Consider the following 14,715-nt stretch of genomic DNA (forward strand, 5'->3'; position numbering starts at 1 on the left):
CGAGTGGCACTGACCTTGTGTTCTGTTATTTTCAAGGGCCTGTGACAGGTATCTCCCTCCTGCTCTACATATGGTGTGTACCTGCCCCTGTTACTGCATCTCCATCCATCCAGAGCCTGTTCGCTAACTTATGGCCATTTCCCTGTCGTTGGCACAAAGTGGGTTGGCTGAGAGCCCCTCCAGAGGCAGAGGACACACAGATGGTCCTGGGAGAGGGAGCCAGGGAGACAAGCAAGATCTAGAGGACGGGGCCGCAGGTGACACACTCGTGTCCTGCGTGCTTTTGTGTCGGGAATTCGAAGCCCCTGTTCTCCCAGGAGAGGAAGCGGCGGGATTGCCGGGCCTCGGGGAGGGGCGGAGTGCCGGGCGCGGGCGGGCACGCGAGGCCGCCGTTTGCAGCCAGGCCGGGCTGGCCGCTGGCAGCTCTGCTCCGGGATGGCCTCGCAGCCCCCGCACCCTTCCTGGTACCTCCGATACGGGGTCATGGGCAGGAAGACGTACTCCTCCATGTACCCGGACAGGCGTGGGAAGAGGGCGCCCCAGGAGCAGCCGCCCGTGGCCCCCGCGGACGGCGCCCCGGGACGCAGAAGGCTGCCTCTGGGGACCCTGGTCAAGGCCATTGTCGTCTTCAAGAGGCTGGCCGCGGACATCCGGCGGGGCCACATCCTGCCCTGCCTCAACCCCCTGACCACCGAGCAGAAAGCGCCCGAGAAGAGCGCCGTGGCCATGCCTGAAAAGACGTTCTGGGGCGACCAGGAGCCGCTCTCCAAGGTTAGCGCTGCCCTGGGGGGGTGGAGGGGAGGGCACACGGGAGAGCGACCGGACAGACTCCTCCCGGACAGACTTCCCCCCCGGGAGCTCCGCGCCCAGCCCCTGCCTGAGGCCCACCCAGTGGACAAAGGCTTAGGAGCGGCTGCCGGCTCCACAGGGAGTCGCTGGGACACAGGATTGTCCTGGGAAGGGGTGGGTGGTGGGGACAGTGTTTTTAAGCGGCTACCCTGATCCAGCCCAGACTCCAGGCTCCGGCTGAGGCTCTAAACACCCCCATGGTGACGTTCCTGAGTCATGGAGGAGCCCTCCCTGTCCATTAAGCAGCACTAGCAGCAACAGAAAACTTAGAATAGCCATAATAAAATAAAAACATAAAAACCTAACAACATTACTTTGTATTCTTCAAAAAATATTTATATATATTTACTGAATTTAGAAAGAGGAAGGGAGAGGGAGAAAGAAACGTCAATAAGAGAGAACCATCAATCAGCTGCCTTCTGCTGGGAACAGAGCCCACAACCATTTGCCCTGACTGGGAATCCAAGCCGGGACCCCCTGCTGCATGGGGCAGTGCTCAACCAGCTGAGCCACTCTTGCCAGGGCACTGCTTTGTATTCTCAGTGATGTAGGAGAGATATTGTACTGACACACACGCACACAAGACTGTAGCTGGAAAGAGGAAATAATCTGTGAATAGACAATTCTGGGGGGAGAAAAAGAGGATTTCAAGCCAAATCCTCCATGAAGGCTTTAATGTCGGAGGGGAGGGCTGAAACAGAAGCATCCAACACAGCAGAGATCCGGAAGAGCCAATGTGCAGGTGAGAGGTGTAGGGGAGGGAGGGGAGATGGGGGAGGAGAGAAACACCGGAGGAAAACAGGAAAATCTCCCTGGGCTGAAGAAAGACGGAAGTGCGCTCATGGAAGAGATGGTGAAGCTCGGTGAAAGACTGGACAGAAATCCAGCCTGTGCCTGGGGCAAGTCATTCATTGCAGGGGCAGGTCAAGGCTCTCCCGCACACAGAGGGAAAGCCTGGGTCAGACTGAGATCTCGGCTTCCCCAGTGTCCTCAGAGCAGACTGTCACTGGCTGAACCCCACCCTGCACTGGGTCTCCATGGGGAAGTTGTTTGAAGAGAAAGCAAAATGCTTTGCTCTGCTTTGAGTTATGCTATTTATTCTGATTTTTTAACAGTAAAGTTAAAGGAGAGCACAGGGATTGTATTTTATAGTCTCAGCAGAACATTCTGAAGATTCAAATTCAATAGGTATAAAAGCTTAAAAAAACAACAACAAAAGTCTCTTTGGCACCTGTGCCCTCCAACTTCTCTGTTTCTCTCTAGAGGGGCAACATATGTTTTTAGTTTCTTTTGTATCCTTACAGAGGTGTTTATGAATCTACCAGTACATACATAAATAGAGGCATACTTTATAGACCCCTTTTGCACCTTAATTATTTTTTAAATCCTCACCTAAGGGCATGCTTAGAGAGAAAGGGAGGGAGAGAAAGAAGGAGGGAGGGAGGGAGAGAAAAAGAGGGAGGGAGGGAGAGAGAGAGAGAGAGAGAGAGAGAGAGAGAGAGAGAGAGAGAAACATTGATGTGAGAGAAACATCCATCACTTGCCTTCCACACATGCCCTGATTCAGATTGAACCAGCAATCCAGGTAGGTGCCCTGATCGGGAATCTGACTGGCAATCTTTCAGTGCATGGGACGACACTCAGTCAACTGAGACACTCTGGCCAGGCTAAAACAAATTTTCAAATGAGTATATTTTAGGGATCTTTCCACATCAGTGAAGAAATAACTTCCTTGGATTGATTCCCACCCGGCTGGGTGACCTGGTGCCAGCACCTGGCCAGCCAGGAGGCCCCTGCCCTGGGATACTGTGTGACTGCCACCTGAGTGCCAGTGGAAGCTGAGCTGAGCTGCTTTCCGAGGTTTCACCCACAACAAAGCTGACAGACCCCTAGTTCTTGTAGGATCTGGACCCAAGGCCCTTCCACTTTCTCTCTCTGCCAGTGTGGCTGCTCCTGGCTCCCAGGGGATCAAAATCACAGGCCCCAGTACTGGACCCCAGTTCGGGGGGAGGGGGGCAGTTTACTGTTTTCCTCCTTGAAGTTTAATTTATGAAACCTCCCCCACCTTATAAACCAACCCTAAGGAGTATTTTAAGTTCACACAGACTTCATGAAAATTTAAAATTAGATAGAATATATTTTGGAATAAAGTGAATTTAAGGTGTGTGCGTGCGCGCGCGCGCACACACACACACACACACACACACACACACACACAGAGAAAAAGAAAAAGAAAAAGAAAAAAAAAGAACGTCCTTGTTCCTTTTGATGAACACAGTAATAAGTAATCTTGGCGAGCTGTCTTCTGATGGGTTTAACCAGTTTCTTGCGGATGCATACTCAGGTGGCTTATAATTTTTTTTGGCCTGAGGTTTTTATAATCCATCAGATTGACAGAAATTGGGAAGTTCTATAAAACTCTGAACAAAGGCATGTGATTGCTGAATTATATGTTAAGAATATGTTTAGTTTGCCCTAGCCCTGTGGTCGACAAACTGCGGCCCGCGAGCCACATGGGGCTCTTTGGCTCCTTGAGTGTGGCTCTTCCATAAAATACCACGGCCTGGGCCAGTCTATATTAAAGAAGTGGCATTAGAAGAGGTTTAACTTTAAAAAATTGGATCTCAAAAGAAATTTCAATCGTTGTACTGTTGATATTTGGCTCTGCTGATTAATAAGTTTGCTGACCGCTATCCTAGCCGGTTTGGCTCAGTGGATAGAACGTTTGCCTGTGGACTGAAGGGTCCCAGGTTCGATTCTATTTAAAGTGTGCAGGAGGCAACCGATCAATGTATCTCTGTCACGTTGATAATTCTGTCTCTCCCTTTCCTGACCGTTCTCTCTAAAAATCAGTGGAAAAATATACTTGGGTGAGGATTAACAGAACAACAACAAGAAGAACATGTCTAGTTTTGCAAGAAACTGCCAAACTGTCTTCCAAGGTATCTGTACCATTTTGCATCCCCACCAGCAATGAATGAGAGTTCCTATTGCTTCACATCCTTGTCAACAAACAGTGCTGTCAGTGTTCTGGATTTTGGCCATTCAAATATTATTATTGTTGTTTTAATTTTCAAATTCCTGATGACATGTCAGGAATATCTTTTCACCTGCTTATTTGCTATCTGTATATCTTACATTGTGTCTATTAAGATCGTTGGCCTGTTTTTTTACTTGTGTTGTTTATTTTCTTATTGTTGAGCTTTGAAAGTTCTTTATATATAGTTGTGCTTTGGTATCCTTGGGGAATTGGTGCTAGGACCCTTCCCTCATGCCCAAGATACTGAAATCCATGTTGAAGTCCCTATGTAAAAAGGTGTAGGGTTTGCATATAACCTAAGTAATCTCATATACTTAAAAAAAATTTTTTTCTTTATTGATTTCAGAGAGGAAGGGAGAGGGAGAGAGAGATAGAAACATCAATGATGTGAGAGAATCTTTGATTGGTTGCCTCTTGCATGTCCCACACTGGGGATAGAGCCCACAACCCAGGCATGTGCCCTAACCAGGTATTGAACCATGACCTCCTGATTCATAGGTTAATGCTCAACCACTAAGCCATGACTACTTTAAATCATCGCTAATGCCTTATCCTATATAATAAAGAGGTAATAGGCAAATTGACCATCACATCCTCACAAGATGGCTGCCTTCGACCAGGCTAGCAGGGGGGTTAGTGAGGGATGACCAAGTGACTGAACAAGTAGGCTGTGTGGGGCGACCAGGCCAGCAAGGGGGTTAGTGAGGGATGACCAAACGACTGAATAAGCAGGCTGCGTGGGGTAATCAGGCCAGTGGGGAGGACAGTTGGGGGCAACCAGGTCAGTGAGGGGGGGGGGGGGGGCAGTTAGGATCAACCAGGCCAGCAGGTGGGGGGCAGTAAGAGGTGACCAGGCCAGCAGGAGGGGGCAGTTAGGGGTGACCAGGCCAGCAGGGAGTGACCAGGCAGGCAGGCAAGTGAGTGGTTGGGAGCTAGTGGCCCAGGATTGTGAGAGGGATGTCTGACTACAAATTAGGCCTGATCCCCAGTATTGGGCCTAAACTGGCAGACATCCCCCCAGGGGTCCTGTATTTGAGAGGGTGCAGGCTGGGCTGAGGGGATCCCCGTCCATGCATGAATTTCATGCACCAGGCTTCTAGTACAATATAAATGATACACAAATACTTACACTGTATTGTTTAGGAATAATAACAAGAAAAAAAAAAAGTCTATATGCTTAGTACAGACTCAACCATCATTGTAGACCTAACTACATACTGTAGTTCACATCTGCAATGATGACACTTTTTTTCCTGATATTTTTGATACATAGTTGGTTGAATCAACAGATGAGAAACATGAGTATATAAGGGCCAATTCAATTTTGGATAACTCTGAGTTAACAGAGGTGTCTTTTGCAAATATTTTCTCCCAGTCTAATGGCTTGTCTTTCCATTCTCTTGACATGGTCTTTCACAGAGCAGAAGTTTAAAATTTTTATTAAGTCTGGCTTGTCAGTTGTTTTTTCAAGAATAGTCCCTTTGGTGTCATATCTACAAAGTCATTGCCATACCCAACCAAGAATGTCCAGACTTTCTCCTATGTTATTCTCTAGGATCTTTATAAATTTTCATTTTACATTTATGTGTGTGATCCATTTTGAATTAATTTTTATGAAGGGTTTAAGGTCTATGTCTAGATTTATCTATTTTTACATGTGGATGCCCAAGTTGTTCCAGCACCATTTGTTGAAACACTATTATTTCTCCATTATATTGACATTTCTCCTTTGTCCAAGAATAGTTAATTTTCCTTATAGGGTCTATTTCTGGGCCCTCTAGTCTGTCCATTGACCTATTTGTCTATTCTCCCACCAATACCATTGTGTCTTAATTTCTGTTGCTTTACAGTAAATCTTGAGGTCAGGTTATGTCATTCTGTCAGATTTCTTCTCTTTCAATAGATGTTCTGGATATTTCATCTCTACAAATTTTAGAATCTGTCAATATCCACAAAAATAACTTGGTGAGATTTTGATTGGGATTCCACTGAATCCATAGGTCAGGTTAGGAAAAACTGACATCTTGACAATATTGAGTTTTACTATCCATGAACATGGACTATCCATTTATTTATTTCTTTGATTTTATTCATCCAAATTTTGTTGTTTCCTTATATAGATCTTCGACATATATTGTTAGATATAAACTGAAGTATTTAATTTTTTTGAAATTTAATAAATCTTTATTGTTCAGATTATTACAATTGTTCCTTTTTTTCCCCCCATAGCTTCCCCCTCCACACTCTGCCTTTACCCCCCCATAGTTCCCACTCCACACTCTGCCTTTACCGCCCCCCCCGCCCCCGCAACTGTCCTCATCCATAGGTGTACAATTTTTGTCCAGTCTCTTCCTGCACCCCCCACACCCCTTTCCCCCCAAGGATTGTCAGTTATTCCCTTTCTATGCTCCTGATTCTATTATATTCACCAGTTTATTCTGTTCATCAGATTTTTAATTCATTTGATTTTTAGATTCACTTGTTAATATGTATTTGTTGTTCATAACTTTTATCTTTATCTTTTTCTTCTTCTTCCTCTTCTTAAGGAATACTTTTCAGCATTTCATATAATGCTGGCTTGGTGTTGATGAACTCCTTTAGCTTTTTCTTATCTGTGAAGCTCTTTATCTGCCCTTCAATTCTGAATGATAGCTTTGCTGGGTAGAGTGGTCTTGGTTGTAGGTTCTTGCTATTCATCACTTTGAGTATTTCTTACCAGTCCCATCTGGCCTGCGTAGTTTTTATTGAGAAATCAGCTGATAAGCGTATGGGTGCTCTCTTATAAGTAACTAACTGTTTTTCTCTTGCTGCTTTTAATATTCTCTCTTTGGCTTTTGCTCTTGGCATTTTAATTATGATGTGTCTTGGTGTGGTCCTCTTTGAATTCCTTTTGTTTGGGGATCTGTGCACTTCCTGGACTTGTAAGTCTATTTCTTTCACCAGATGGGGGAAGTTTTCAGTCATTATTTCTTTAAATAGGTTTTCAGTATCTTGATCTCTTTCTTCTTCTGGCACCTCCATAATTCAGATGTTGCTATGCTTGAGGTTGTTCCAGAGGCTCCTTACACTATCTTCAAATTTTTGGATTCTTTTTTCTTTTCCAGTTGATGTTTTTTGATGCTTTATATTTCAAATCTTTGACTTGATTCTTGCAGTGCTCTAGTCTGCTGTTAGGTCTCTGTATAATATTTTTTTATTTCAGTCAGTGTATGTTTAATTTCTAGTTGGTTCTTTTCCATATCTTCGAGGGTCTCGCTAAATTTATCGGCCTTTTCTAGGAAATTCTTGAGAAACCTTATAACCGTAGTTTTGAACTCTATATCCAGTTGTTTGCTTTCCTTCATGTCTTTCATTTGTGATCTGTTTCTTTGTCTCTGCATTTTTGCTGCTTCCCTGAGTTGGTAGAGTAGCTTTGTGTGCTAGGTGTCCTATAGGGCCCAGTGGCTCAGCCTCCCCAGTTACCTGAGGTGGACACTCTTGGTGCACCCCTTTGTGGACTCTGTGTGCAGCCTTGTTGTAGTTAAGCCTTGATTATTGTTGGTATCACTGGGAGAAATTGACCTCCAGGCCAATTGGCTGTGAGGATCAGCTGTGTCTATGCTGGGAGAACTTCTTTGCTGGAGACGCCTTATGAGACAAGACTTGCAAAATTGCAAAAGCCTTTGTGTTCAGCTTGGATGGGGCGGAATCTCAGGGCAGAGAAGACAGCGTTGGCTTCCCATCAGCTCTGCCTTTTGAGGCTCCTGGGTCTCAGTGTCCCTCAGTAATTTCTGCAACTACATCTGAGAGAAAGCTGCCCTTGAGTTTTGCCTGCTGCCAGAAACTCCAGTTTCTCCCCACATGATTCTGGGTTCCCCGAGTCGCGCCCGGAAATGGAGTTCAGCACAGTCAGGAGCTTCCGTCTCCCTCCTGCTTGAGAAAGTCAGCCATGCACTTAGCCTCCAGTCCTCTCCACACGCCTCTGTACTTCAGCCTTTTGCAGCTCCTCTAATTCTTAATGTTCTTTTCTCTTTCCTTCTAGTTGTAGAATTTTCACTCTGTCAGCTTTTCTGTGGTTTGGGATGGTGTCCGTTTTGTCTTTTAATTGTAGTTTTGAAATTATTGTGCAAGGCAGAAGTTTAGGTGTTTATCTATGCCACCATCTTGGTTTCTCCTCTTTTCAGTATTTGATTTTTTTGGTGCTAATATAAATGATACTGTATTTTATTCTCTTATTTTTTTTTCAATGATACTGTGTTTTAAAGCTAAAATTCCACTTGTTCATTGCTAGTACTAGTATATATAGGAAAGTGGTTAAGCTTCTGCATATTAGCCTTGTATCCTACAACCTTTCTATAATCACTATTAGTTCCAGAAGTTTTTTATTGTTATTGTTATTTTGGATTTTGTATATAGTTAATAATGTCATCTGTGAACTAAGACAATTTTATTTCTTTTTTCCCAATGTTATACCTTTTATTTCCTTTTATTATATTATTGCATGAGCTAGAACCTCTAGTACAATGTTGAAAAGGATGGTAAGAGGGAACACTTTTGCATCATACCTGATCTTAGTGGGAAAGTTTTGAGTTTCCTACCATTAAATATTATGTTAGTTGAAGGGTTTTTGTAGATATTTGTCAACTTGAGAAGTTCCCTCTAGTTTGCTGAGCAATTTTTAAAAAAATAATGAATGGGTATTGAATTTTGTCAAATACTTTTTCTGTACCTATTGATAAGATCACATTATTTTCTTTTTTAACCTATTGATGTGATGGGTTACATTAATTTTATTTTTGAATATTGAACTAGTCTTGCATACCTGAGATAAATCCCACTGGATCATGATGTATAATTCTTTCTATACATTGTTGGATTTCATTTGCTAATATTTGATGAGGATTTTTGCTCATGAGAGATAATGGTCTGTAGTTTACTTTTTTGTAATATCATTGTCTGTTTTTGGTATTTGGGTAATGCTAGAAAGCCTTAAAATATAAGTTAGAAAATATTTCCTCTACTTCTATCATCTGAAAGAGATTATAGAAACCTGGTATAATTTCTTCCTTAAATATTTGGTAGAATTCACCAGTGAACTCATCTTGGTCTGGTGTTTTCTGTTCTGAAAAGTTATTAAATAATGATTCAACTTCTTTTTTAAAAAAAAATATATTTTATTGATTTTGTACAGAGAGAAAGGGAGAGAGATAGAGAGTTAGAAACATCGATGAGAGAGAGTCATTGATCAGCTGCCTCTTGCACATCCCCTACTGGGGATATGCCTGCAACCAAGGTACATGCCCTGGACCGGTATCGAACCCAGGACTCTTCAGTCCCCAAGCCGACGCTCTATCCATTGAGCCAAACCAGTCTCAGCTGATTCAACTTCTTTAATAGAAAAATACCTATTCAAGTTATCTATTTTTTCTCATGTAAGTTTTAGCAAATTATATCTTTCAAGGAATTAGTTTATTTCATTTCAAATTTGAAGTTAGCCAATTGCATTTCAAGCTATGAAATTTATGGGAATAGAGTTATTTATAGAATTTTTTGGTTATCTTTTTAACATATAAATAGAATCTGTAGTGATGTCTCTTTTATTTCTTATATTAGTAACTTGTGTCCCCTCTATGTTTTTTCTTAGTTGTCCTAGCTACAGTTGATGTTATGTTTTGAAACATAAAAGTTTTTAATTTTTTAAAATTAATGTAATGTCCACTTTATCATTGCTGCTTGTGCTTTTAGTTTAGGAAACCATTACCAAATCCAAGTTCATAGACATTTACACCTATATTTTCTTCTAATATTCTTGTAGCTTTAGCTCTCATATTTAGGTCTTTGATCCATTTTGAGTTAATTTTGTATATGGTGTCAGGTAAAGGTCCAACTTCATCCTCTTTGCATGTGGATATTTCCTTGTCCCATTTGTTGAAAAGACTATTCTCTCTCCATCTTTAATTATCTGGGCATCCTTGTCAAAATCAACTGACCAAAAAACATGAGGGGTTATCTTTGGATTCTCAATTCTATTTTATTGATCTATGTGTTTATCCTATGCCAGTCCTACTGTTGTAACTTTTATGTAGTAAGTTTTAAAATTGGTAACTGTGAGCCCTCCACCTTTTATTAAAAAACAAATTTCTCTCATTCATTGATTCTAGAGGAAGAGGGAAGGAGGGGGAGGGAGGGAGAAGGGGGAGAGAGAGAGAGAGAGAGAGAGAGAGAGAGAGAGAGAGAGAGAGAGAGAGAGAGAGAGAGAGAACAAACACCGATTTGTTGTTCTAGCTATTCACCCACTCATTGGTTGACTTTTGTATGTGCTCTGACCAGGAACCAAATCCGCAACCTTGGCGTATCAGGACAATGCTCCAACTAACTGAACATTTATCAGAGGCCATAACCAGGGCCACCTTTGTTCTTTTTCAAGATTGTTTGGCTATTCTGCTTCTTTTAAATTTCCATATACATTTTAGGATCAGCTTGTCAATTTCAGCTAGGATTTTGATGGGTTAGTGTTGAATTTGTAAATCATTTTTAAGGGTATTTTCATCTTAACAATAGTAATTCTGCTAATCCATGAACATAGGAAGTTTTCCCACTTATTTAAGTCTTTTAAAAAATTTCTTTCAACACTGTTTTGCAATTTTCAGAATATAAGTAATATATTTTTGTTAAATTTATTCCTATTTTGATGCTTTTATAAATGGATTTTTTCTTAATTATTTTCTAGGTTGTTTACTGCAAATGTACAGAAATACAATTGATTTTTAAAATATTGAGCTTGTATTCTGCAACCTCCTGGAATCAGTCTATTTTTTTTCTTTTTTAGATTCCATATCAAATTCTGACTGGACACCAGAACCTTGTGAGTTCTTGTCACTTCTGTGTGAATGACACAAAGGTCCTCAGCAGCTCCTTTGACTACACGGTGAAGCTGTGGGTAGGTGATCCCAAGATTGGTGAATCAAAACATCCTGTTAACTTACGTTGCCTCTTTAGGAGTTCCCCAGTCCCGAAGTCCCGGTTCCCAAGGATCACAGGATTTGGGGAGGGCTTTTTGAGCAAAGTGCAGGGAAGAGAAACAGAAACGAGGGCTTGCATTATGTCAAGCCCCTGGAGAGCGGCGAGGTTAGTGTAGCAGCTGTTAGACTGTAGGTTTGGAAACAGTGGGAGCAGGTGATAGAGACCACTGGACTGGGAGCTCCTCACCTTTGGTTGGAGTCCCAGTGTGTCTAGGGCCTCCCTGGGGGTCTGCGCTGTGTCATCTCTTTGGGTCACTTATTTGGAAAACTGAGGCCTATCCACAGAGATGGTATGACCAGGCCCTGCTGGCCACAGAGGACAGGAAAGTGGCCAGGCCTGGGCATGTTTATGATGGGAGGGTAGGAGAGGCAGACCTGGAATCAGTGTCCAAGGTGCAGGAAGCAGGGGAACAAAGAGCAGGGGGGTGTGTCATGATCAGACAAGGTTGCAGAGAGGTGTCCGCCAAGAACTCTTCAGAAGCCTCTGGGCACAGCCAGCAGACCCTGGTAGGTCTGTTTAGGGGCCTCGCTGTTCAATCAGGAGCAGGGGTGGGGGTGGCAGTGCTCACAGGTGACCATGTGGCTGGAGCTGGGCACACGGTGGAGGACAGTCACCTCTGAGTCTTATCATCTCCTCTAGCTTCAGGGGCAGCAGAGGGACAGGGTGGAACGAGTCAAGCATGGTTCCTGAGCCTTGGGCTGGGCGTGGGGTTCCTGGGTTCTGGTTCAGGGGACCGGGTGGGGGTTAGCTTGGAGGAGCATCTTGTCTGTCACTGGTGGGTACCAAGGCCAGGCAGAGGAGGCAGGAGGGTTTGGGAACTGTCCACGTGGTTCAGGCCCCACCCTGGGACCCACTAGCTGTGTGACCCGGGACGATGTCCTTTCACCCTTTTGAGCTGGGTGAGAGTCACAGAGCAGGCAGTTCTCATACTTTGCTGTCACAGACAAGCTCGGGGCCCATGTGGAACTCGGTCCACAACTTCAGTCAGTGCCTCAGTGACCTCTCGCTCTCTGTCCCTCTCCCCTGTTGATTTGAGGATGCGATGGAGGGAACTATTATCCGGGATTTTGACGACGGGCCCGAGGCTCCTGTTTTGGCGTGCAGTGTCACGGCCGACAGCAGAAGGTGACCTTTGCTTCCTTCACAAGGGTCAGGAGCAGCGAGAGTGAGGAGGCAGGCCAGTGGACAGCACACCAGGGACAGCTGAGTAAAAACAATATGGGAATTTAATTTTCGTGGAAAGATATCTTATGTAGTGGACAACGATTGCCTTGGAATATGCAATATAATGAGGCAAAGGTACATTTTATTATTATTATTATTTTAATATATTTTATTGATTGTTTACAGAGAGGAAGGGAGAGGGAAAGAGAGCTAGAAACATCGATGAGAGGGAATCATCGATCAGCTGCCTCCTGCACATCCCCTACTGTGGATGTGTCCGCAACCAAGGTACATGCCCTTTACCGGAATCGAACCTGGGACCCTTCAGTCCGCAGGCTGACGCTCTATCCACTGAGCCAAACCAGTTTCGGCTACATTTTATTATTTTACTAAATGTACAATAAAACATTTTAGAATGAAATGAGCTATCATTTTTTTTTTTCCTGTTAAAAATTAGACATGTGAGCAGGAGTAATTGATCTTTGTGAGGTGTAGATGACGCCTTAGAAAAAGATGGTCAGTTATCAATAGAAGAGATGATGCTTTTAACGCCCTAAACACAAAAGAACAGATCGGGCGACAGGGAGTGAGGAAGGAAGAGAGCCGCCTGGTGTGCTGTGTGCCAGGTGCCCTCTGTGTTCGGCGAGAACCCACCGCTCTCCGGGGGGCAGGGTGGGCGGCTCATGGAGCATCACTAGGGAGACTACAGTGTTAGTATTTGCAGTCTTAGTCCTAAGTGATCAATATTTTCTATGAGGAAACCATATGCATAACTGTCTCTGTCATAAAGACCCTGTGCTCGTCATGTTATTTCCAGAATTGCTGCGGTGGCCTACGACAAAACTCTGAGGACCTGGGACCTTGAAACAGGCAAGCTGCTGGTAAGCATGCCCGGCCCAGGGGAGGGGTCGGTGCACGGGGTCTCGCTGGGCCTCCTGGAGCCGGGGGCGGGGCATGGGGTGGAAGAGAAGCCAGTCTTTCAGCAAAAGAGAATTTTCTCAGGGGCCCACGATGATGGAGAGCAGGCATCGGGGGAGGAGGCTGGCTGGAGCAGGCAGGAGGAGGGCTCCTGCTTGAAGGAGTGCTGCAAGTGGGATGGGGTGGGGATTATGGGCCATGGCATTTCGGGCCAAGGGTAAGAGACCCCCCTCTGTGAGGTGTCTGGATTGGATGAGGCAAGAAGTAGCACAGAGGCCAGAGGAAAAGGCCCCTTGGCCAAAGCATAAAGGTTCTGGGCCTTTTCCAATCTGTTCTTCATCTTGAAGGGGCCACCACCTATCCATCCAAACTGCCCTGAGACCCCCTCCCCCCCTCCTGCCCAGGCCCCAGCAGCCCAGCCCTGCTCAGGCATCTCCTTAGAGTCTCCTGTTCCATTTCCAGTGCCCTTCCTCCAGCAGCTCCTCACGTCTCCTCTTCCTTCCTCCTCTTTTCTCCCCGTGAAAAAGCAATCTTTCACCATGGCCTGTGTTGCTCAGTGATTGGAATGTCAGCCCTCAAACCAAAGGGGCCCAGGCTTGATTCCCAGTCACGGCCTCATACCTGGGCTGCACGAGTCACCTCCGGCCCTGGTCAGAGCGCAGAGGGAAGGCAACCAATTCCTGTGTTTCTCTCACATCAATGTTTCTCTCTCTCTCTCTCCCTCCTTCTCTCTCTCTCTTTCTCTCTCTCTCTCTCTCTCTCCCTCCACCCTCCACGTCCTCCAGGATAGGAGACCCTGACGAGATGCCTCCTCCTCTTCCTCTTCCCCTTCTTCTCACTCTCTCTGAAAAGCAGTGGAAAAATGTCCTCAGGTGAGGATTAAAAAAATTAAACATCTTTCTTTTAGTGCAAAGACCACTTTATATTCATTATGAACTTTTTTTTTAGAAAGACAAATCAAGATAAAAAAAAAAAACACCCAAAATTAAAAACCTTAAAAGCTCCAGAGATTATAGTTAACATCTTTCTGCCTCTTTTCCTGTTTACATAGGAACACAGACAAGCATGTTCTGTTAACAACATAGTGTCATTCAGTACACATCAGCATCATGCTTTTTAATGGGTGTGTGGATTCCATGGGACCAGTAGGTCATGCTCTGCTCCACCATTCTCTGGTACAGGACGCTCGGCTGCTTTCACTCTGGCATAAACAATGATACAACGAGGAAAGTGTCCATAAAATTTTTATACATATGCAGCAATACTTTTTGGATATAGAGCTGGATTTTATTACTAATTTGGTATAGAAACTTAGTGCTTTTAAAATTGCTCTCCAGAAATCTGTGCCAACTCATCCCCTGGGCACTGGAGGAGAGCCCACTGTCTCCCACCCTCCCATACCAGATGTCATAATTTTAAAAAATTTAACAAATTTTGTAGGTGAAAATGAGACTACCATTGACCTTTAAGCATTTATTTATTTATTTTTAAAAATACATTTTATTGATTTTACAGAGAGGAAGAGAGAGGGATAGAGAGTTAGAAACATTGATGAGAGAGAATCATTGATCAACTGCCTCTTGCACAACCCCCTACTGGGGATGTGCCCGCAACCACGTTACATGCCCTTGACCAGAATCGAACCTCCAGTCCGCAGGCTGACACTCTAGCCACTGAGCCAAACCGGTTTCTGTGACCTTTAAGCTTTTAATCAAATGCTTACTTCTTCTCTTGTACTAGTA

General features: G+C 44.2%; 1 protein-coding gene across 1 annotated transcript in view; it reads left to right on the plus strand.

Annotated features, from left to right (window-relative positions):
• Window positions 1–136: 136 nt before the first annotated feature.
• WDR88 (WD repeat domain 88) overlaps window positions 137–14,715 on the plus strand; it is a 35,073-nt gene continuing 20,494 nt past the window's right edge. The window contains exons 1-4 of the mRNA XM_084905739.1: window positions 137–771; window positions 10,698–10,808; window positions 11,928–12,016; window positions 12,873–12,936. Coding sequence (XP_084761865.1) covers window positions 436–771; window positions 10,698–10,808; window positions 11,928–12,016; window positions 12,873–12,936 — 600 coding nt within the window. The 5' untranslated portion in view covers window positions 137–435. The remainder of the gene's footprint in view (window positions 772–10,697; window positions 10,809–11,927; window positions 12,017–12,872; window positions 12,937–14,715) is intronic.

The sequence above is a fragment of the Pipistrellus hanaki genome (genome assembly GCF_964339955.1).
Source record: "Pipistrellus hanaki genome assembly, chromosome: 15".
Taxonomy (NCBI): domain Eukaryota; kingdom Metazoa; phylum Chordata; class Mammalia; order Chiroptera; family Vespertilionidae; genus Pipistrellus; species Pipistrellus hanaki.